Genomic DNA, 24,670 nt, shown 5'->3' with positions numbered 1-24,670 from the left:
ATATGAACTAAACAGCTTGAAATATAGCTAATATTACAAAAATAATTCTAATAGAGAAATATTCATTTTCTGGTCTTTTTAACAATATACAAAACTCGTTATGCCAAAATTGCTGGTATTCTAGTTTTTATTACTAGCCCCCTCTATTACTGAAGCATTGAAACACTTTCCTCGCTTTCCAAATAAGAGGAAAGCTACATCTCTTTCTTTTCTTCAGAGGATTTCTCAGAGAGAACAAAATTTGTATCATTCGAAAAGGGGTCCACAGAAACTTTGTTCCGAATATTACCAGTTTTGTCAGCAAGACCTAAGGGTACAGTCTCATCAGAGCTATGTAAAATGACCCAGGGCTGTTTTATTTTGCCAATGCTCTTTTTGAAATCTGTGAAACCTCTTCATTTGTAAAGCACTGGTAAGGGCACCTCTTGAAAAAGTCTTTCAAGCTCATGCCTTTGTTCCCTTGGTTATTTTCATGACTTCTTTTATGTAAGAACTGTGTAGGCAAACTTCCAACAAGGAGGTCTTTTCTTCCAGTCTTTCCTACAAACAACATTATGAAATAATTTATTGTCAATATGAATACAAGATAAAGAAAATTTGAGTTGCCCCCCAACTTTGCTTCTAATTTTGTTAGATATTTTTGTCTCAATGACAGTTGATGATTTTGACACTTTTCTCAGGGGGACTTTCGTCCCATCAGACTATTGCCTGCTTTGTTTATTCAACGGTGACACTGTTGATATTCTCAGTCGACCTATCACCAGCAACTGATTGATAGGAGTTGTGGGGGTCGTGACAGCTCCCCCCAATAATAAGTCAAAAATCGATTGAATTCCTAAGTAATATTTATATAACCTATTTCGTAGCCCCCCTACCCCCGAAAGGATTTTTTAATGAGATCTGCATCCAATCTTAATAATAAAACTCTTATAAAATAATAGGCAAAAATAATAATCAATGAAAGAAGTAATGAAAGTTACAGTGACTTACCGATCCTAAAGCAATGTTGATCAAAATGCCTTGCGCAGATGTAGGCCCTCTCTGCGTTGAAACTCCTATCGCATCTTTTTACTTTACACAAAAGCTGCGTTCTCCACTCCTTTTTTCTTTCATTTTTCGTTGAAAACGTAACAAGGGACAAATTAGCTTATCTTGGTAAGTCTACAACAGTTAACTACCGTGCCGAATAGCTGCGAAGCTCGTCATTATCAGTCAAAACCAAACAAACCGGAAATGATCATTCCCTACAAGTTTGAATAAGCAGTGATGCGTAACATGTTCTATTGTCCGCTTCGCAGTTTCCTATCCAGTCACTATTCGAGTATCTTTGTTTACATCCAGTCCCTGGCATGACCATTCCCTGATAAGCCCAATATTTAAAGGCCCCCTCGAAAAATCGTCCTTTCGTTTTTTTATGCTTTGAGTGAATTTACATATTTCTAGAATTGTTTGCTAATATTCTTTTTATTCGCAAATATAAAAATGCAGTATAAATTATTCTTTAAGTAGTTGATCAAAAAGAAAAGTATGAAAAAGCACCTCTATTCTAAATACAACCTTGAGGACACTCCCTAACCTCCGATAGAAGTATCAAATATGAGTGACACTTGAGGCGTTTTCTGTAAGTAAAATGGGACTTTACTTCACATCTCTTTGTGCTTTGTTGCTTTTCAGATTATTTTTGGAAACACGTTTTAGTCGTTGAGTTGAATATTTGAAAGGGAACTAAAATGTATCTTATCTCATAACATGTCCTCGTCTTGGCATTTCCAACAGTTACCACATGATTGCCACCACGATAGTTTTTCCTAATACCATGTTTTCTTTTGATTGAAGCTAATATATTGGATTTTGAACTTAATTGATTGTGAATTTAGAAGACCTTCCGAAAGTCATATTGTGCCAATGATGATTTTCAGGGCTAGAAATGCGAAACAATGACCAAGAGAATCGATATCAGCTGAAGATTATAATTATGCAAAGGCCAAAGAACCCTCAGAATCTTTTTTCACCGTCAGATTCAGAAGAATTGTTGACTCAACTGTTTTTAAGTTGATGACCCTCTTTCAAGGCTGTATGAAATACTTAACCCACCAACGAAGTTTATATTACAAGTTTTTTTGTGGTTAATGACCAGATTAAGTATAAGGATTAAGGTATAAAATTTCAGAAAATGGTCTTTTAACGAGGTTTCACGTTTAACCAAGCCGAACTTACATATAAGCCAGCATGGGCAGTTTTAATTCCGAACTTACTTTAAAACAGGTTCATGTTAGTTAAGAATCTTACATTGCAAAACAAAATTCTGAACAAGAATTTGTGTTTTCATCTAGTGTGTACAATTTCTTAGGGATGTAGTATTTCTAGGAAAAATTCCTGGAGAGGTTTACAGATTTTCTTTTTGCATACAAGAAAGTTGTTTAAGTTTGGAATAAGCTTGTTAGAGAAGTTTTATAATGCGATGCAGTTGATCTGTTTCTTGCAGTTGCTCTCCGAGTAGCATCGACAAGTTTATATGTTAAGTTCCTGCCTTAGTGCACAACATGCCTTGAATATTCAGAGAGAAAAAATCAGTAAAAGTTAGGACAATTTTTATCCTATGGCTCTCTTATATTGTGCATGGAGATAAAACTAGGTTTTTTGGGCAGGCACAACACAAACTTGAAGAGTGCAAGCAGTGAGGCAAAATTGGCCTGCATTCCACATGTTTATTTGCTTTGGATGAAATGCTTAGATTAGAGAGTTGTAACATTAGATCTAGATTACAGCTCGCAAACCGATGATAATAACACCTAGGACATTATTCCTCCCAGCAGTTTGTCTATTTTATTTTTATATTTACTTTGAAAGGTTGTTAAGTGATAATGCAGTGCTTCCATGCGTTACAAAATTGGGTACTTTTGAATGGAGTTCAAACGAACTCCTTCTGTCTACAGAATAGCGGTTTTCAATTTTTATGTAGATAGACTCATGGGGGCCTTAATATAGCAGTAAAAATATAATTAGATAATAAGCAGATAATAAAAGTTGAATATAGCAGAAAACTTGTTCATTACATTCAGGGCCTCCGACGGTTCAGTGCCATGGCCCCCTTACTTTTTTGCAAAGCAATAGGGCTTTTTGAAATTTTTTGTTATGATCGTTATATTTTCACTTGGCCCCTCCACTTTCCAACCTGCGTCGGAGCCCATGACATTGCATAGATATTCAAGCCAAAATTGTTTATCTCCATATTTTAACAACTGTATAGGAAAAATATATGCAAATTATAACAACTGTATCGTGATGGTTGGCGCGTGTGGCGCTGAGCCTGCCTCGCGGTAGACAACCAGGAGGGAGGAGATTAAAAAAAGACAGTAAATTCCGAAATTACCTGTGGATGAGATGCCAAAATATTCAAGCTTTTGATTAGCTGCATTAGTGGCACACCTGCATATAATGTCTTGCAGATAATCAGAGAAGCCAACAATTCTGCCCTTCTCGTACTTGTTCTTTTTCAGCACCTTGTTTAGGACATTCGCAGAATGGTTATGCTGCTTAAAACACCCCACAGGCTTGTAGCTACTTCTGCAAATTTCATCTGATGCTATTTAGGAGTGCAAAAAAGCTGTGAATGATCACAAGATAATTGTATTCAATTCAGCCTTTTAGTATAAAAATTGCATTTTATGCAAATTTGAAGGAACAAATTTTATACCTGAGTCTAGTAACAGACTCAGGTATAAAATTTGAAGGTGTTCTTCGTATGTCAACATTGGCACTCTCATTTTCTCCTCCACAACCACCTTTTACCCCTCTCCTTCCAATTTTATATTCATATCATAAAGCCTAACCCCTGCTGTACTTTCCCTTCCTCTCCATTCTCGTCTCTTCTACTTCTATCTTTTTACTCCCTCTTTTTCTGCCATCTAAAATCCTCTCCAATTGCAATACCCTTTTTCCTCCCTTGTTTTTTATAAGGCTAATGAAACCCTTTTATATTTTTATTCGTTATTTGTTTCCTTTATATTTGTTATTGGTTTTAATACAAAAAAGGCGTCTTAGAACATACATGATTACGAATTGGGATTTCTGCGTTAGAATTGCAAGGAGAATGCAAGTGCCCTTGCTCTCAGTGAATGTATCATCGGATCAAGGATTTGAATTGCAAAATCTGTGCTCCGCAGTAAAGAGGTACCCATTCTTGTTACCAGTTTCCTTTATGTTATCCTGGGTACCAGAGCCACAAAATTTCGAGCGCGTAAATAGAAAACCAAGCGTAGAAGCGAAGGGGCGTAGACGCTCCACTCCAATATTTTGTTTTCACTCTCGAATTTATGTAGGTCTGGTACCTAGCCAGGGTACCTTAATATCTAAAGCATCGTTTCCCTGCCTGTTCTTTTCGTTGCCTTCTGATCAAAAAATTTCTTTTTGACCTCGCTTTGGTGAATTACCAAACTAGCGTGTTTATCATCCTTTAAACGGAATAAAATACAAATTAATTACACGCTAGCCGCAAGATTGAAACCAATACAGCAAATCAATCCGGCTTAATATGAATACGGCATCTGTTCAATGTCAGTTTATTCAGTAAAAAGTTCTCATATACTTTTTGATTTCATGATTTGTAATCCTGAAAATCATTGGTACTTACGTTCAGGAGTCGTCACTGGTGGCTTTGTTTTAACACCTTTCAAAATAAAACGTCAGCTCAAAATGTTTTTTCTTTTATATAATTACAATAAAGTATGCGTGTAGTGAAAAGCCTGAAAGACTATATATCATTATCTAGATCTTGGAATTAATACGTAAATCATAAAATTTGTAAGTCTAACTTGTAAAAACTGTCACGAGTACGAGTAAAATGGCAAAAGCGATTCAAACCAAAGACAACGAATTTATACATAAAAAGATTCAACTCTACTTTTCTCAACCTGCTCCTCAACTGCTACTAAAAAACAACTCCACTATTGTTCCTTAAATCAAACAAAAAAATGTCCTCTAGGGGCTATGACTACTTAAATATCTATCTAACGCAAAACAATACGATTCAGAACACCGCAAATAAAAGACATAAGCAAACAACACAAAACATCACTGAGCAAAAAAGTGTGACAAAAACAAATGAAGGAAAATATTTGCTATTCTATAGGCTAATTCCAAATTCTACTTTACCCCTCGAGGATATTTTATATCCCCAGGAGTGTTAGGGGCGCTCTTTGCTCCATTAATAATTGTTCAAAAGACCATCTAGTGAAGGAGAAGTAATAAAATAAGAGCATAATGGCGGCATCACTTGCAGCTCGGTGGAAAAAAGGATATGGGCGAGTCTCCCTTGACCACTTCTCATCGAATCTGGACGTTTAATAAGCAATGCCAGGCTTGGCTGACTGCTAGAAATGCTACCCAGCCCTTTGAGAGGCCGCCATTTGTTAAATACTCTTTTCTCTTTAGGATCCCAAAGGATTTACCCACGAATAGGGAGGTATAGCCTACATTTTGCAACTTTCTTTTTTTGTGTCAGAATCTTTGATGAATTATGCATTTTTACTTTCCAGTCATATCAATTACCAATTCTACCCTTTCTATCGCCGCATCAAAGTGTTTTTGAATTGGACGATTCGAGGCTGCAACTCCGAGTCTCACCCTTGATGTAATCTTCAACGCATAAATCCCCAGGGTTTGCATATCACACTGGTTTCTTAGAGACTATGAATAAACCAAACTGCTTTTTGAAGGCATAAATGCCACAACAATACTTACAAATTAAATCATCAATTTCTGTTTTTGTCGTGGTTGGGCAGTCTTTGGTTACTTTGTCACAAGACTCTTCTCGCACCTTAATGGGAACTTTGACTACTGTCTGGGTTCGAGTGGCCTTACCACACGTGGCCGACCATGCACTCCACTGGGTAACACACTTGACTGCATCGCACTCACCTAAAGATAACGCAAAACAGTGAGTAAACTCAACCATTCTACATACATGCTCCTAGCAATTCCCTAGTCTATCGCAACAGGCATATTCTTGATACTCAAGAATATAAAAAGGTAAGGGCTCGGGGGGTAAACTAAGCCTAATTTTTGACGGGGACGTGCCATTTTGGTTAAAATTTTGGACCCAAAATTCCGTAAATGTCTGAAAAAATGTGACCCATAGTTCCGCAAACATGCTGAAAATTATACCCATTATTCTGCAGGGCAAATAAAATTTTTAAAGCACATAGTAAATCATTAACCAAATCGTGCATATCCTATGCCCCAAAATCTCAATATTACACATATTTCATACTTCTATTTCTAACTGGGCATTCATTTTGTTATTGCTAAATCTCCCTCCTAATAATTTTGCAATATTTCCCCAAAATGGTACCCAAAATTCTGCATGTTTCTTCAAATGGTACCCATAATTCAAATGGTACAAATTTCAAAAACTGATACCGATAATTCCATACTTTTCAGAAAAAAGGTAGATAACCCTAAATAATGGCACGTCCCCGTACCTTCAAACATGTTAAGGTACCCCCCGAAGGTAAGGTGGGCAAATGTTTCATTTATTTTCACTCACATAGTTCGTCTTTTTTCTCTCTTTGCACTGTTTCCCCTGTGCAGGATTTTGGCTTTCCAGTGCAGTCTGTACCTTTCTTCTTTATAGTTTGTAGAGTTCTCATTCGAACCATGTCTTTGCCACAACTATGGCTCCATTTAGACCATTCTGTATATTTGCATTCAACGTAGTCACAGGAAACGCCTAAAATGAAGATGTCTTGAGAAAAACGAGTTCAAATTGTATGCGACAAACACAACCATACGTCTTGATTTTCTTGGCAAATCCACTCTCGTTCATCATCATTCTACATTTTCTGTTTTCAGAATGCAATAATATTTGCCTCGTCACGCACTCCAATTGCAAAGGCAGCCTAGCATTCCCTTCTTGGTAATTTACCGGCTGGTTAAAGTTATATTTTCTTTTATGTAGATGAATACGGCCAAATTATGAAAAAGGAAGATCAATTACACGAGAATAAAAAAGGTTTGTTATATTTCATTTTGCATTTCATTTTTGAACATGCATGCAAAATAACACATTCAGTAAAACTGAAAAATTGGTTTACAAAATTTCCTGTTAAAAACCCAAAACTAATCAATCTTCAATTTATTAATAAAGAAGAAGAGATCTTTTGGAAAGAGCGGGTTATCGTCTTCAAATGTAACTTTTCGTAAGTTTTTTAAAGAATTTAGCAATTTCTTGAAAGTAAAGGGTATTTGCTATTTCTGTGCTCATTTACAATGTACTTTTAAAGACTTAGTTTCCATCAAATCTTTACCAATCTGGTATCTTGGGTAATATGAAGACTGTACCAAGATATCTCTTGATTTGAGCTTTATGTAGCATTATATACTTCTTGCTCTTTTATGCTCTTCAGTCTCTTTTCAAGCAAAGGATAAATTAGCCCACCCTTTTTTATCAGAGGCTTTTCGATTAAGTATTGATTATCATAAGAGATAGATGTGCTACAAACACAGAAGGGCCATTTCGAAAAAATAAAGATGCACGTGTCTTTGATTGCGTTATGTTTGCTTTCAAAAAAGGGTGCAGTGCCTCACATCCCTCTCGGTTCCTGCGTCTTTGAAACAGGCCTAATTTGTGCTACTTGAAAGAGGCATATAACTAGATCTTGTAAAAGGAAGCTTTAAACTTGAGTATACAAATCATACATTTGAGATTGTTGTTTTCAATCTCTGGTTTCTGGTAACACCTCTGTGGTAGTCCTTGGCAAAATTTTCTTTGAGCAACAGCTGGTTCTTCTATCATTTTGCGTTGCCTAGTAACGCTGCCACATGACGCAGACCAAGCTCCCCATCCAGCCCAGAAGCATTTCACGTACTTGCACCATTCTGTAAAAAGAGGAGCGGGGCAGATCAAATTCGATTTCTTGCAAAAAATTCCCGTTATGTAAAATGCTGCTTGAAAAAAGTTGCTTCTCTACAAATTCAGAGTAGATGAAAATACCGAATAAGGCGTTTTCAAAGTTTTCGGAGAGTCTGAAGGGCGTGGTTGAGAAAACTACCCCAGTTTTTTCGAGCTGGCGACGCCACTGGTTGATACTCTCAAGTATTCAATCGATATCTCCCAGACAAACCCTAGGGAAGTTTCTGCCCCCCCCTCTTCGATGAATATGTCTACATTTTAATTGCAAGATGTTAACAGAGCATTTCACTATCAAGATTTCACCACAGTCAATAGAAGTTTTGCAATAGTTTTTTATATTGACTTTGGTTATTCACGACACTGATTGTAAACAAGTCAAAATAACACAATTCAAATCAAAGGTGTGAAAATATAGAAATACTAAGCAGATGAATTATAATACATAAAGACAGCTTTTTTTACTGTGTCACTTACGTAAACATTTCCCAATGTCCTTTTTATCGATCTCGGTTACACAGTCCTTGGTGTTGAGTCCTGCACAGCCACCCATTACAATCTTTGATCTTCGTATTTGCTGGAGAACGGTTCTTGAGCGTGTCACTTCGTTGCATGATCCGCTCCATTTTGACCACTCGTTGTAGATGCATTGGTTGTAAAAACAAGTTACCGCTATCAAAAATCAATGATAAAATATGATGAAAATTCTAGAATTAAGAGAAAACACTGTTGTAATGGTATACCCCTGCTACGACTAAAGAGATTCTAGTTGTTCAATACTGTACTGCCAGGAAGCTTATCTTCCAAACTTTGAGCCTTCTGGAACATCAGTGCTGGAACATTCATATCATATGAAATTTGAAAACTCATTCAATTAATTTCATGTTTGTGATTGTTAATAACGTATTTAGAGGTGACATCAAGAATGCATACAAAACTCGAACTCATTCTCATATCATATCATATCTTTTGGTTTAGATTAGAAATAGTGTACTGTCACGTAAATATCACAAGCATTTACACGCGACAAAAATATTGATAAATTGAGTTAATAGATAGGCTTAACGTTAGATAGCGATTCAACTATTTTCTTAAGGGGTTTGAAATAGTATCAGCAGTGTCAATTTCAATATAAATATAAATTAACAAGTAAAGAACCTATAGGTTTATTCAAAACACTCAGATAAACATCAATGCATTGAGAATTAGAAATTTCATACGTTTACAAGCTTGTGTGCTGACTCTGGCAACAATACTCCCCAGTGACGTCATATCTCTGACCTGAAAGATGTTCTGCGCGACTGGTCTAGATGCAATAAGTTCCAGCTCCGCTCTGCGCACAAGTGGACCAGCTGCTATAACTATGATAGAGACACCGTCATGCCTTAGGGCGTATGCTGCACGTGACAGTACTCCAGTGCTGGATTGACTGAAACCGTCTGTAAGCAGCAGAAGGACCTTTCAAGAAAAAGAAATCATAGGGCATGATTTAAAAAACTCGTCAAAATGCTTGTAAGTAAGATAAATTAGATCAGAGAGCTTTAGACAATGGGAAGTATGTAAGTTTTGCTAAAAAAGCTAAAGTTATGACATACACCGTTTTACATAATACGGAAGTGAGTGACGATTTCTCGGTGCCTTCATTGGCGCTACTTTTTATAAGACACATAAGAAAATAGGATCACCAGTAACAGAAAGCAAGGCAAGCATCATTTTTAACACGATGCTGCTCAAAATGCGTACTTCTGACAGAAGGCTGCTCGAGAAAACCATTTACCTTAGGTACACCCAGCCTTGCACCTGAGTTTTGATTGAACATCGTTGTCTTGGCCAGCTGTAAAGCTTTCTCGGTGTTTGTTCTGCCACCTTTGGGGATAAAATAGGTTATCAAAATTTGTTTTTAAGAAAAAATCTCAGCCTTGTGATTTTACATACATCTATAACTGTTGTGTTACATGCATCTTACTGTGTGTTTAACACAGCAGACTCGTATCGCTGCAGCTTACGACACATAAAGTAAAGAGCACAGGTGTTATTTCATACTTGCATTTACGTGTGATCAAAAAAGAACGCCTTCGACCTATCTGCCTTCGATCGGAGTTTGCTTCTAATTTGATATCGGGCCTGAGAGCATCTCCAAAGCTTTATAGGATATCAAAATTGAAATGTACCTGTATCACATGAACTTTAGCCAAGTACACACTACCCTCTTTTTATGAACAGTGAACACATCTAACTACAAAAATCATACTTGACTTTGCAATAAGAATTAAATGTCATTTGATTTTTTACCGTATAAGCATCTATTTTCTATTATAGAAATTGAGTAAAACTTGCGTACTTGAATGTGTCATGGTGTCAAGATTATTACTCAGAGCATTCCAGTCTTGTGCAGATTTGTCTTTGAAATAGATTCGCATGTTAGGATTCCTCGAAAACGTCATCACTGAAACACGTGTGTTGCTTGGAGAAACATGCAAGCGAGCCGAGACTTTCTTAACAAAATCCTTCTCTTGCCGATACCCATTCTCAGTGATCGAGCCAGATTCATCAAGGATGAACCCAATATCAATGTTACATCTTTGCGTTTGTGCACTGGTGAACAAGAGTCAGTGTAATAATACACTAAAAATTTTGAAATCTTTTTAAGGTTATATGGAGTTCAGAATAGAAGTGGCAAAGTAGGCAAGCTATAAAATCTTCTTGTATGTAAGAATCCAGTCTAGATTTTGCAAAGATATCTAACACATTAACCTTACTAGAGAGAAATGTATTTTATTGAGCTACAATTTTTTATATGATAAAACGATTTTCTTAAAAAAGCGTTATTAGAAGAAATTTCTGAAGAAAGAAGCGTTTTTTCATTGATATGTTTTTTCAGAATACTGTCTTGCGTTTCAAAATAAAGCCATAAGTTAGAGTTTAAATAGATTAAAATACGAAGTTTACATTGAATAAAAGTTTCATCACTTACATTTGCACAATCGAAAAGGCGAAAAGTGTTATCAAAATCGTAGCCATTTTGTTCAGCAAAGATAAGCCAAATCAATTTATTTTAGGCAGTGAGAAAGACTCTTTCTATAGGAAAATTAAACAGCCGGGGGTAACATGCATTGCCAGGAATACCTTAGTCATTGATTTCAAGAAATATCCTAGTGACGCAAATAAATGATTGGGATCATTTCACGATTTAACAATTTTTCTTTATATATAAAAAATATGTAAATTGAAAATATAAATTCAGATTCTATCATTATTTTTCCATTCGAAATTTATACTAAGAAAGGCCATATGTCTAGAAAACATATTCATCTTTGGAAAAATGTTTTCTTTTATACTAATATTTAGGTCTTGAACCTTAAAGTTAATTTTCTTGCAAATCTTTTTGATTTTTCAAAAAAGACATTGGCAAAAGCCTATTTTTATTATCTAATTCTTATTATCTGTTTTTGAATTTTTTTAGACATTTAGAGTATTTCTAAATGTCTATATATTTATTCTATAGAATAAGACATTTAGAGTATTAGAATATTTTTGAAATTGATCCTTTCGTATCAAAGCTTCTTGGAATCACTATCATAGAATCTATAACGGAAAGCTGCATCTAAACGATTTACAGTGACTGCATAGTGGGTATAAAGGTATTGTATCATCGAAGTGTAATGTCGATAGAATTTTTCTAGCAACAGCCCCGTTTTTGAAGTAAGATTACTGCCCCAGCCTCTCTTATTCATTTCTTTATTGCAAGTTATTTTAGTAACTAACATATTCGCCTTCTAGAGATATAGTATGTTTTCCAGCAACGTAAGTAGTATATAACATGTTTCCCAGCTGACAACGAGATCGATAATGCTATGATTGATAAAGCTAAGCTTATGCTGATGTCATTCAACCTGATTGGCTGGCAGAAACATTTATGATATCTTTTCAAATATATCTAAGAATGGTTGGACCAGCAGAACTTGCAGGAGACTTAAGTATCGATGCTCTAATACTAGATGTATAGCATGAATAAAGCTTACTGAGAAGTAGAGGCAAAAAGAAGACCTTAGCCGTAGATGGAATTGATAGAGTTTTGTGTCGAATTCTTGTGCCATTTATTCGTGCAACACCAACCCATATCAAAATTTACAAGAGATTTGATAACGATATAACCAAACAGTCGCTTTTGCTGTGATCTTTGTGTGTCAGATGGATCCTTTGGACTTTAAACTGCCTATGTTTTCTTTTAGTACATAGATTCTCTCCTTCAACTCTTTATGTTAGCTTAGAGTCTCTATATCCCCCCGTTTCTAGAAGAGCCCAAGCTGCTTAAATAATACACTATACTCAACGCTTACATGCCTTAAGTGCTTAAAAACACACCCTGATGTGTTTGATTAAGTAATGGTCCGTCAAGAGAATAAATGGATATGTTTTGGGGCAACAGAAGAGACTTTACAGTTTCAATTACACCTTGTCATGCAAAAGTAATGCTGCTGATATGCTAGAATGGCAGAATTACACTTATATGTCATACTGTAAATGCAATAACCGTATTAGTAAGCCTGCAAATTGCTTTAGTTGTGAGATCAATTAGGCTTGATTAAGTAAAAGTTGTCTAATTTTTGCACAAAATGTGGCAATGAGTTGGTTTTCTTCAGTTCCCTACTAAAGTTATTCTGCAAATCATTTCAAATATCAAATTACCAATTGGCTTTGTAAAGCTTGGTGAAAGTTGTAAGCCAGTTAGTTAGTTTTCTTTAATTGATTGCTCAATGATATACTTCAATTCATTGGAAATATCTAATGAAGTTTAGAAAACTTCTAAAGTAGGTGTTAATAAGCATTAAAAATTTCATCAAAGAAAACCTATGCTTTGTCAAAAGTTTCTTGATCATACTTTGCTGCAAGATTTGGTATTTTTTCTGGAAGTAGAACAAGACTATTAAAGGTCAGCCGGTGTCGCAACGACATACAGTTCTCTGGTCGCTGGTTCAAATCCTGCCCTGGTTCTGTCACTTGCTCACATTTTCTCTTAGAAAGATTTACTCAGATTAAAGACAGAGTATATGTGCTTGAATGGGTCATCTTTGGGAAGTGTGTGTATGCAGGATAGTAAACTTCCAGTGACAAAAAACTTCAAGTATCTAAGCAGTACCCTACAATCAGGAGGTGGTGTGAAAGCTGAAGTGATTCGGAGAATCCAATGTGGTTGGAGTAGCTGGAAGAAGATGTCTGGGGTATTTTGCGACAGAAAAATACCACATAGGGTGAAAGGGGAGATTCACAGGACTTTAGTACAACCAGTTATGTTGTACGGTATGGAGACAGTCCCCTGAGTGTCCGTGACACAAACAAACTAGAGGTGGCCGAGATGAAAATGTGCAGATGGGCCCTGGGCCATACTTTGAAAGATCATGTAGGAAATAACTACAGCACTGTGTTTACTCCAATTGTCATCGTCATTTTCTCCCGCCAGGCATCGACCTGAATGATTCAAGCAGCCTTGTAGTCATGGCTAAAGCCTTAAGTGTAGTAATTTTAGGTGAAAGCGTGCACCAAGGGCGTAGTGCTATCGAAATAACAAGAAAGGCGTTTGCAAAAAATGTCACAAAAACAATAGCAAAAGTAGAAATTGGCTAATCTTTAGTATTTGCAAGGGGGCTCAGAGGGATCAGGGGGCTTTCAATAGCACTACGACACCCCTGGCATACACTCTATAGACTGCAAATTTGCACATAGCAACAAACCTTTGGTATTACAGTGATTGGAGAAGCATTAAAAAAGAAAGAAGCATTTTCATATCCTGAGATGAAAGATTATATCAAGATATATTACTGTTACCGTCATTTCGGATGATTCACAGGCTCTATTCTTCTTTCCTACTTTTAAGATAGATAAAAAGCAATTGTTTCGTACATCATCTACCTAAAAGCCCTGATATCAATATCCTTAAATATTTAACTGATATCAAACATAGACGCACCTTCTGATGACACCGCAAAGAAGTTGAGTTTTCTGAATCTAGCCTTGGTTGCACATCTGCAAACGAAGCTTGAGAGCATGCTTTTCCACAAATAGAATCTCACTGAAGGCATTTCGGGTTTCTTTATTGTTTTTGAAGCAGCCCATTGGTTTGTATCCTGCTCCAAAAATCACATCAGATGCTGTTGGAAAGCAACAAACATTATGGTGGCGTAAATGCATTAAATTGTATTTTCTTTGCAAGGAGTAAAGATGAAGGGATTCTCATTCATTTGCTTAACGAGAAACATTTTTAGCTTCTAGTAGTATACTCAAAAAAATTTCTAAAATGATGTTTTATTACTCTTGCAAGAGGTAGCATTTTGTAGATGTTTGATGGCAGCAATGATTCATGGTACAGACAAATCGAATACTTACGAGAAGGAGTTGTGAGTGGTGGCTTCGTCTTCTCACCTGATTTAAAAAAATGCTTTCAACAATATCCTTTCATATATTTAGCAAATGTTCAAAAATGGTATCGGGAAACTTAGTGAACAAGAATTGAATCATATGAATGGAAATTGATGAAGCTTTAAAAAAATCTTGAGAGATTGATTTATATTTGATCACTTGCTTTGCATTTTATTGATCATAAATTCTGATCATAGGAATAATAATAATAATAATAATTCACTAACTGCCGACACAGGTACTAACAACATACTGCTCTTGATTCGACTTACAATCCCAAATAGTTATTTAAAATCTGCTATCGGTACAAACTAGATCTATTTACTACTTGACAATAATGTTCCAATGTGCTATTTTCAATTCAAGAAAAAAAGACTTTCATATGAAGTTTCAATTCTTTCAATCCCTTTTTCGTCATAATGTATTGAGCTTTGATCTTGCTATAATGAATTTTTAGCGGTAGAGTCGAGAGCAAATGGCCATTTTGTCTCCATCGGATCAAAAAATAAATCTTTTGCTTGATTCAAGTGGCGACAATTCTATGAGATGGGTAGGTGTATCTTGCTTTCATTCAAATGTGGATTCTACGAGAGGTAAACCTGTATAACTTTGGAGAAAATCCTATGGTTTTATCCGAAAATCCCTGGAAGACCTTTTGTTTTCGTAGACACATGTACGCAATTTGGAAGAATAAATTGCCCCTTTGATTCTTGAGACCGTTTCTTCGTCTTCTTACAACCCATCTTCTGAACCACAAAGTTGTGATCGCTATAATCAAGATCAAGCCCTTCATTCCAATTGAGCATGTTAACCTAACCTCGGTAAAGCTTACAGAAAGCCACAAGACGCTGACCAGGCGCTCCACTGTTGAATACACTTGAATGTGTCACATTCACCTGGAAAAGGACAACGCAAATATAGTGCTCTCATTGCAAAGACTTTTACTACCTCAATTTATTCATTGTGCAAGCCAATAAGGAGCTTTCACTTTTTTCAAATTTAAGAATTATCATGATCTGGATATTAGCTTATATTTGGTGCAAAATGGAAACTCTATGAAGTAACGACACATGGTAACGACGTTAGGGACAATGAGGAACTCTTAAGTTCATAAGGGGTTTGGTGGAGTCAGCGCCATGCTTGTTTAAGTTTGAATGCTTAATAATGCTGAAGTATACATATCTTACTGTCTCAAAACATCGCATTAGCAGTGAGTTTGTGTTTGGGTCCAGGATTTCATTTACTTTGGCGAGGTCAAGGAAAAACTGAGTTTTTCTGGAATATTTTCAATCCATAGAACTTCACATGTCAACCCAGAGAGCCTCTGCCTTCAGCAAAATTCTATTTCTCGTTTTCAAGTCATTTTGTAGATAACAAAGGATATTTTTCTCGTCCTTTTTCTCGGTTTGCTCAGCATCTCCAGTGCAAGTCTGTGGAAGTCCATCACAGCTTTCCTTCTCAATTGTCTTCTTGATAGTCTGCAAAGTTCTCTTTCTCGCCATATTTTTGCCACATTTCGGCGTCCATTTAGACCACTCCGTGTACTTGCACTCTACATAGTCACATTGGCCTACGATGGGAAATCGTTTGGGAGGAACCTTTAAATTCAAAAACTTTTTATATTAAGCCTTCTCTAGAACTAGTAGAAGGTTGTCTTATTCTCAGGTCAAGAAAATGTATTCAAGGTTTTCTTGCAGATTTTTGTGTCATCGACTCAGCAAACTTTGCAATCTTACTTGTAGAACACACCCAGCTCTACTATTTCAATGAAGGGTCCTTTTTATTGGCTAAAATGATTGACAGTCACAGAATTACATTGCTTGAATACCGAAAGAAAGCATTCTCTTGGGTGCTAGTGGACCACATATCTTTTCTTTCCAGTGGGAAAGTGCCTCATAATCTGTTTCTTATGAAATATCAGATTACAATCAAGTTTCAATTAAATCCAGTAAATGAGAGTGGTCTAAGGGAAAGCCCAATAGCACAATTAAACTTTCTGCAAGAAATATAGAACATAAAATTGTTGATTTTTGATTGTTTGTTTGATTGCTTGTTACTTTTCTCGCTTGAACTAGCCCCCTTTCTCCGGTTGAGATGCATTTGTGAATCTCCTTGGTAAATGGGTTTTGGCCGTGAGAAAAATATTGGGTTTTAATGGTATTCTAAGGATAAAAGAAGAATATGCATAGACAGAATAGACAACAGAAAAATTAGAGATATAGTTGAAACATGCATAAAAACTCATGAATTGGCTGCAAATACGAAGACAAAAATTGTGCCTAGCAGTGAAGCTGCCATATTGACTTGCTTGATGGCATACAGATCTTGCTGACTTCATGAGAAAGTGGACTTTATAAAGGCAAGTCTTGGAGTGTCATGTTGGGGGTGAAGATGGGAATGTAGGGGGTAGGACCAGCAAATTCATAAAATGCAAGCCATCTTTGAAGGTGGATTTTCAAGGCGTCATGTAATTTGAAGAATTTTCATTTTTCAATTTAGACAACTAAAAGGGAATCATTCTGACATTTTTTGCTCTGAGGAGTGTCAGATGAAAAAGCTTTTAGTTAATATGTTGTGAAATGTTTGCTTTGCAAAGCCATTTTCAAGTTATGTACCGCCAAAAAACTGTTTAAAAGGGAATCATGGAAATTGAAAAGACGACAGATGATAGGTCATTCTTATGTTAGTCTTTAAGATTCCACAATCAGAGTTTTTGATCATTCAGAGTTGTAAGAGAAAGAGTTAAACCTATATTTGCAATACCCCCTTGAGAGGGAAGTTGAAGCTGTTCAAATACTCATTATCAATGCACTAAGAGCTAAAGATGCGTTACAGTCTCAAAGTAAATGTAAAGAGATTGCTAAGAAGGTTGTAGAAATGTCAGTAGGACATTAATGCATGATCTAGGTTTAAATTGTTGCTCTCAAAACTGTCAACAACTTCTGCAGCTCTGTAAAAACTTAAAGCAATCCAGTTTTTCGAAATGAAAGCACCATCAGAAGAAGATTATTCTTGTGGAAGCGGTCACAATTTGACCATGCTACAACGCATTGAGCTATTGAAAGATGATATCATTTTTGATGATGTGTCATCAGTGTTTTTTAAGACAACACAAAATTGAGAATTTGGAGACTCCAGGAATCATTAGCAAAAAGTCCTGTATGAACAAAATCGCCAAGGACGTTCCATAAAATGAAATAAATACTTAAAATGAACATTCAAAACTGAGATGAAATGAAGTAAATGTGACTGTGATGGCAAAGTAGAAAAAATACTGGTTTATTAACATAACGATTCAATTGTTTTATTCAAATAATGTTAAGTTTATTATAAGTTGTTCATGTTATAGTTGGAGTCAATGATATATGCTTTATTTCACACCAGCACACCAGGTTAATTCATAGTCAAATGTGAATTGAGCATATAACACAATACTTGACACATGTCACAACCAAGGCAAAAAAGTGTTGCACGAATAGTTGGATCTACAATAAAAAAGGATACAAATTTTTCTATAATATATTAAATCTCGTTGCGTAGAGAATCAAGATCTAAGGACTTCTGCTAAGAGCAAGTTTTCCACTTATGTAGAGATAAAGATGTTTGCACGAAGTTACAAACCACTGATCTTAGTCTGACATCATAAAAATCACTGCATAAAAAGGCAATGACAAAGACGTCGTATTCTCATTGTTGGAGATAAAAGATGAAACAGTTATGACAGCTTTTCAGGGCTTTTCTGCTAATAAACTTCGTCTTGCCAGAAATTTTATAACACCAGGATAATCTTTTTTGTAAAAACGCTTAAAGTGAAAGCATGATATGGAATAAGCTATTAGCAAGATTATCTAGTTGTAGAGAAAAGCTTGGTTTTTTTAATTCTGAAAGAATCTTGCCAAGAATGTTGTTGTTTAAGTGAATCTTTGAAAGCCATTTTGGAATGATATCCTTGTGACTGTAGGGCTCAGCCAAGAAAGCTTTTGACATCCACCGACTTGTAAAAATGGCAAACTTTCCATTAAAAATATGCTTAGGTTTATTCCAACCAACATTTTATCTTCTGGTATCGTTAAGCATTGTTTTGCATTCTATATACCATTTAATGCTATTTTCTACAAAAGTGAATATGCATTAATTTACACAGACATAAGGCAATCAAAAGGATTGTACCAGATAAATTTTTTACGACAAAAGCAACATGAGTGTTTATTTTCAAGGGACCAAGTTTAAAGAACATTTTTCAACTGCTTGGTATTTTGCGCTTTTAATATTGATTCTGGTAGTGAATTCCTGAAAGATTTCTGACTCTTGGAAACTTACGGTCTGATGCAATAATTGATGAATCTGACATTAGATGTAAACAAGGTTTTTAAACAAAATGACCCATCATAATGTTAGGATCAAAGTTGCCACGTGTTTTATAAACTTCAGTGCCAATACTCTGAGTGATTTAATCGTTATGGTAGTTTTTTTCGAGTTAGCAAGTAAATCATTGTACAAAGATGAAGAATTCGAGTAGGCTAGTCGTACTGCTCGCTCGCTAAATTTTTTCTAGCTTGCTTCATTTTCCATATAACGTCTAGATTTATGGGTCATAATTAAAATGACGTAGTATAAAAGAACCAGAATTATCCTTGTTTCTCTGTCACCCATAGATTATCAGAATATCGGAAACTTGGCTGCTTTTTACAGACCTTGTGGATATTAGCATCACACTTTGAATTCTCGTCGATCTGAACACCACCATAGCAACAGTATTCTTTAGCCTAATTGAAAATTCTTTGACAATTTCAAACGCGTGTATGCATTTACCTTCGTTGCCGATTGCGACAGCCAGAATTTTGCATGATTTGCAATCATTTTATATGATTTAGATCAAATTATATTTAGGTAACTTTGTACCTTTACTTTGTTTAGAAACCATAATTCGAAACACACATACACGATCATAATTTGTTCTTAGACCTTCGCTGCCCTCCGGCAGCCTCTTGTTGAATTTTTAATCCCAACTCCAACTAGTTTTTGTTATTGAGTCATTTTGGTCTTTTTCAAATCTTGTAATTCTGCCAAAAATGATAAACAGAAAGGGGACAATGCCTCATCCTTGTGTAAAGGCTAGTGACGATTCATTCTTACACTTGCCATTCACAAACTATATAAGATTCTTTTGAGACCAAAGATGACGCTTGTCAGATAGGTTCATGCTTCTAGTTCCCTTCATTATTTGCTTGTCCCAGTGACATTTTTGCTTGTTTAAAAGACGACGCTGAGCAAAGAAACTCAAGTTCTGCATTCAAGTCATTGCTTTGACACAATAATTTTTACATTGTTAAATCAAACAAGAATCACGTAGCTCATTATGTTCAAGTGTACTTTAATTGGTCACTTTGTACGCGAAGAGGGTTTGCTCAGCTCCAATGCAGATTGGTGTCGCCTCACTGCACTGTTGATGATACGAATTGTTGCACTCCTTCGCAACAACAGCACTGTGTTTACTCCAACTGTCATCGTCATCTTTTCCACCCAGACATTGACCTGAATGATTCAAGCAGCCTTATAGTCATTGCTAAAGCTTCAAGTTTAGCAATTCTAAGCATAAATAGCACCTTATTGCACTAGAATAAAGTTGTACGTTAATTAAAGTGAATGGAAAAACTCCGTGTTAATCAAAATCCCATTAATTTCACATCCGCGTAAATTTCTCGTGCGTTCTTCAACGTCTAGCGTTAAATAAACGTCCATAAATTTCATCCTACTATTACTTCTTATGTAACTTTTCCTGTAAAAAGTGAGACAACTGAAAAAAGTATTGCTGAATTTGAAAATTTGCATTAATTAAATACCATTTGGATGTTTGAATTTCTTGATTCGTGTTAATAACCATATATTTTGATGTCCAATCTCGCTATTCGCGTTAATTTGTGATCGCATCAACTTGTTCAGCGTTATTTGGTGTACCGTGTTATTTTCGTGTAATATAAAAGTATAAGGTATATAAAAACCTTGCACGGTGCTATCTATAAGATAAAGCTTGCACTGTACTACAATCTCTGCCAAAACTCCTTGGAACACCTACGTATTTTGCTAATTTTTTGCTTTTTTCGTATATTTCCCGTGTTTCTAATGGACAAACCCCCCTCCCCCCCCTAAAACAATGTTGCTTACAATGCAGTTTATCACGGCGATCGGTAGAAAAAGGTTTGCCACAAAAGTATGTCTTAACTTAGCTGTGAGACAACATTGTTTGAAGGGGGAGGGGGGAGGGGAACGGATGCATGAAAACGTTGAAAATATCACAAGTGTTCCAAGAGTTTTGGCAGTGATTGTACCTATAAAGAGCAAATTTGCATTTTGCAACTTTCTTTTGTATTACAGTGGTTGGAGAAACATTAAAAAAGAAAGAAGCATTTTCATATCCTGAGATGAAAGATTCTATCAAGATATATTACTGTTTCCTTCATTTTGGATGAATCACAGGCTCTATTCCTCTTATCTATTTTTAAGATAGATACAAAGCAATTGTTTCGTACATCATCTACCTAAAAGCCCGATATCAATATCCTTAAATATTTAACTGATATCAAACATAGACGCACCTTCTGATGACACCGCAAAGAAGTTGAGTTTTCTGAATCTAGCCTTGGTTGCACATCTGCAAACGAAGCTTGAGAGATAATCGTGGAAACTAAAGCTTTTGCTCTTCACATGCTTTTCCACAAATAGAATCTCACTGAAGGCATTTTGGGTTTCTTTATTGCTTTTGAAGCAGCCTATAGGTTTGTATCCTGCTCCACAAATCGCATCAGATGCTGTTGGAAAGCAAGTAAATTCATTAATACAGAAATCATGTAGATGCTTTGTAGGAAAAAGGAGATGAGATTTGTATATATTTCCTGTTTTTACAATCGAGCCACTGCAAAAAAGTTTCAGTATTGGATAGGACACTCAAAAGTCCATTATTCAATCTACTTGGTGCGTTTTGCCGTCAATTAGATGCGTGACATTCGTGTGTAATTCAGTTTTGAAAACTTCGAAGACTCGTAGTTAAACTTTATAATGATACCTGTTTAGCAGGCCCAGGTCCCTATCAACTTCTGCTACGGGAATCTGAATCAAAAGGAAATACTTACGAGGAGCTGTTGTAACTGGAGGCTGTGTCTTCTCACCTGATAAAGAAACAGAATGCTTTGACGACAAAGCAATTTTCGAGTCTATAATTATGCAAAACACATAAAGTAGAAATGCCTTGATTGCAATTTTATCTCCAAACCTATATGAAACAGCAAATATTAATAGATCTTCAAAGAACTACTGGCATGTTTCCATTGTGTCAAATCAATATCACATTCTCTATTTGCAAGCAGCGGATGATGATAAAACTAATGTACCCAGTTGAGCTTGCTAGAGTAAATATATTTCATGCAATGAAGCAGAAAGTTATATCTAACGGAATCATCATAATTTCTATTTGCAGGAGCGTGATCCGTTTTGCAAGATCCAATATTGAAAGGGATCCCTTTGGACAGAGGTCTATTCTATAAAGGGTTCATTGCCAATCTTATGGCTACTATCCTAAACACTGTGAATTCAACCTATAGAGATCAATAGCGTAGCTCTCATGTTTAAGCAAGAGTGGATTTATCAATTTCTCCCCAAAGGAGGAGTTAAAGATTTGATATGGGTTAAAGATTTGTGCTATGTAAGAATACGATCACTTTTTTGAGCCTCAAATCCCAATCGCTGCTTGTCAGACAGACTGCTCTCTTCCATATGGAAAATGTTTTCGAACATATTCGGATATAAACTTACAGAAAAGGTCATCAGTTTGTGTCTCGGTCACGTTGGGACATGTTGTTTTCAGCCCTTCGCATGATTCTTTTTTTACTTTGATTGGAACCTTAACGAATCTCAAAGTTCTTGTTGCTAAGCCACAAGACGCTGACCAGGCGCTCCATTGTTGAACACATTTGACTGTGTCACATTCACCTAGAATGAACCAAAGTCAATTATTTTTTGTTTTGGTGAATTGAGCCTTTGATTTGTTTCTTAAGGTAGCCAAAAATGCAGGCAAAATGTTTGGCTTTTCTCAGTGTAGTTTGACATTATGGCAAGAAGCAGCAAATGAGTCAGATCTGCAGATGGTATTATAATAAGCAACACCTGTCTTTAAGTGCTGAAAAGACAGATAATATGCAGCTTGTGAATCATTAAAATTGCAATTGCATTCTGAGCTCGATATGCAACAAAATATGATCTGGATGCATACTGAGCTAATCAAGTTTTAGGCATAGCTCGAAGACAAAAAGTCTAGCTTAATTGTCGATTAAAATACAATGAGTTTAAAAATCTGCGACATGAACCACTGGAAGCAAGGTTTAACGTAATCTACCCATAGAGCACTTGACCTCATCAAGAAAAATCCCTTACACAGCTCGTCCTTTTTCTCGGTTTGCTCAGCATCTCCCGTGCAAGTCTGTGGAAGTCCATCACAGCTTTCTTTCTCAATTGTCTTCTTGATAGTCTGCAAAGTTCTCTTTCTCGCCATATTTTTGCCACATTTCGGCGTCCATTCAGACCACTCCGTGTATTTGCACTCTACATAGTCACATTGGCCTACGATGGGAAATCGTTTGGGAGGAACCTTTTTATTCGGAAACTTTTCGTATTAAGTATGTACGTTGCGTATGATACTTCATCCAAAGAAACGATAATATAGTTAGCAAATAAAATGAGTACCAGAATAAAATAAATTAGTTTGATAATTGAAAACACAGCGTTTCGAGCATGTACACGAGCATATCTTACTTGTAGCATCGTTTGGGAATATTAAGCCTTCTCTAGGACTAGTAGTAGGGTTCTTATTTTAAGGGCTAGAAAATTTATTCAATGTTTCCTTCAGCCCAGCAAAGTTTGCAATCTTACTTGTAGAATACGTCCAGTGTTTGGAGCCTATAAACTTTTCTATTTCAGCAAGGAGACTTTTTATTGACTATAGGTATTGACAGTTACAAAATTACATTGTATGAATACCCAAACGAAAGCATTTGTGTGGATGCTAGTAGACCACACATCTCTTCTAGAAGGGTCTCATTTCCAATACCAAAAGCTGTTTTTTATGAAGTATCAGGTTACAAGCAAATTGAACGATAACAATGATTGGCGTGTACATTTTATAGCTAGATACAAAAAACGATAGCCTCAAAAGGTTATCTAAAATACTTTACACATATTCTACCCGAAATAGCTTCAGAAAGGTTTTCCAAGTTTCTATCAAATCCATTGAATGAGAGTGGTCTAAGGGGAAGCCCAAAAGCACAAATAAAATTTCTGCAATAAATATAGAAAATGAAATCGTCGATTTTTGTAAATACTTCCATAAAACATTCATTTAAGTCAAGTTTAATGACTTAAAGCAATCTATTTGCTCTGTACATATGAACATTAAATGCTTACACTTCTTGGTTCTTTTCTCAACTTCAAGTTTGGTTGAACATGTCTGTGGAAGCCCATCACAACTCTCAGCTTCCTTTTTTTGAGGAGTTGGGTTCCTTTTCCTTGCTCTTTGTCCATCACCACAGGTTGTTGTCCAATCAGACCATGGTCCATATGGACATTCAACATATTTACATGAACCTATGTTATAGGAAATGTTCAACTATGAATTGCAAGAGAAAAGGACAGCCTTTAAAGTGTATGGTAAACGTGACCAAGAGACAATCCATTCCAACGTTTCTGATAGCCTGTATCTTGTATTTGGATGAAGATCAATTAAACACAGTTGCCCTTGGCAAAATTGTGTATTTATATCATAGAATTCTTTAAAAAGACATTAGATGAAATCAATTCATGAGCATTCAGATAAATTGTCTAAACAAGTCTAAATCTACGAGTGAGTCCACCTTCAAAAGAACAACCTCCTTCTTAATCAGAAATTGCAACTCCTTATCTTTTCATAATTTCATCTGTCATGCCATAGGTTTTGAAATGTTGTATAGCCAAAGGCCTGGTCAAGAAATACAGCAAAATAACAATCAAAAATTAATCAAAGGATCAATAAGTAGACTCCAATTGTTTAAGTATCTCAATCGAAAAGGTTCTACATGACTGCAACCTGGTCCTGCATTTGCTCTGAGTAGTCCTTGGCTCCTTGGCCTGTCCTGGATTTGCTATTAGTAATCCTACAAGACCGGCAGGTTTTCTACACTTGCTCTAAATAAGTGGTTCTAGACTTTCTCTAAATGCCCAGTATGTCAAACAATGAAATAAATTCTTGCTTTATAATCATACTTAAAAACTAGAAACTGGAAAAGGCTTGTTCCGCAATCTGTATAACATCTGCCCACT

The 24,670-nt window shown here is 35.9% G+C and overlaps 2 protein-coding genes across 2 annotated transcripts in view; one reads left to right on the top strand and one right to left on the bottom strand.

The window, feature by feature from the left end:
- The window catches only part of LOC135681804 (spermatogenesis-associated protein 17), an 89,891-nt gene that overhangs the window by 1,367 nt on the left and 63,854 nt on the right, over nucleotides 1-24,670 (top strand). The window contains exon 2 of the mRNA XM_089111894.1: nucleotides 6,959-7,012. The gene's annotated coding sequence lies outside the window, so the exon portion shown is untranslated. The remainder of the gene's footprint in view (nucleotides 1-6,958; nucleotides 7,013-24,670) is intronic.
- Nucleotides 1-24,670, bottom strand: part of LOC135681653 (uncharacterized) — a 36,744-nt gene that overhangs the window by 1,851 nt on the left and 10,223 nt on the right. The window contains exons 12-28 of the mRNA XM_089111851.1: nucleotides 23,780-23,959; nucleotides 22,754-22,939; nucleotides 22,136-22,312; nucleotides 21,457-21,492; nucleotides 20,923-21,135; nucleotides 19,704-19,861; nucleotides 19,021-19,092; nucleotides 15,632-15,924; nucleotides 10,251-10,504; nucleotides 9,687-9,775; nucleotides 9,130-9,367; nucleotides 8,387-8,581; nucleotides 7,699-7,878; nucleotides 6,548-6,730; nucleotides 5,743-5,919; nucleotides 4,634-4,669; nucleotides 3,374-3,586 (exon numbers count right to left, since the gene is read on the bottom strand). Of these exons, the coding sequence (XP_088967977.1) occupies nucleotides 3,374-3,586; nucleotides 4,634-4,669; nucleotides 5,743-5,919; nucleotides 6,548-6,730; nucleotides 7,699-7,878; nucleotides 8,387-8,581; nucleotides 9,130-9,367; nucleotides 9,687-9,775; nucleotides 10,251-10,504; nucleotides 15,632-15,924; nucleotides 19,021-19,092; nucleotides 19,704-19,861; nucleotides 20,923-21,135; nucleotides 21,457-21,492; nucleotides 22,136-22,312; nucleotides 22,754-22,939; nucleotides 23,780-23,959 (2,880 nt within the window). The remainder of the gene's footprint in view (nucleotides 1-3,373; nucleotides 3,587-4,633; nucleotides 4,670-5,742; nucleotides 5,920-6,547; nucleotides 6,731-7,698; nucleotides 7,879-8,386; nucleotides 8,582-9,129; nucleotides 9,368-9,686; nucleotides 9,776-10,250; nucleotides 10,505-15,631; nucleotides 15,925-19,020; nucleotides 19,093-19,703; nucleotides 19,862-20,922; nucleotides 21,136-21,456; nucleotides 21,493-22,135; nucleotides 22,313-22,753; nucleotides 22,940-23,779; nucleotides 23,960-24,670) is intronic.

The sequence above is a fragment of the Rhopilema esculentum genome, chromosome 12 (genome assembly GCF_057945365.1).
Source record: "Rhopilema esculentum isolate cy_ngs chromosome 12, ASM5794536v1, whole genome shotgun sequence".
NCBI classification, from domain to species: domain Eukaryota; kingdom Metazoa; phylum Cnidaria; class Scyphozoa; order Rhizostomeae; family Rhizostomatidae; genus Rhopilema; species Rhopilema esculentum.
This window is presented reverse-complemented; position numbering and strand designations above follow the sequence as displayed.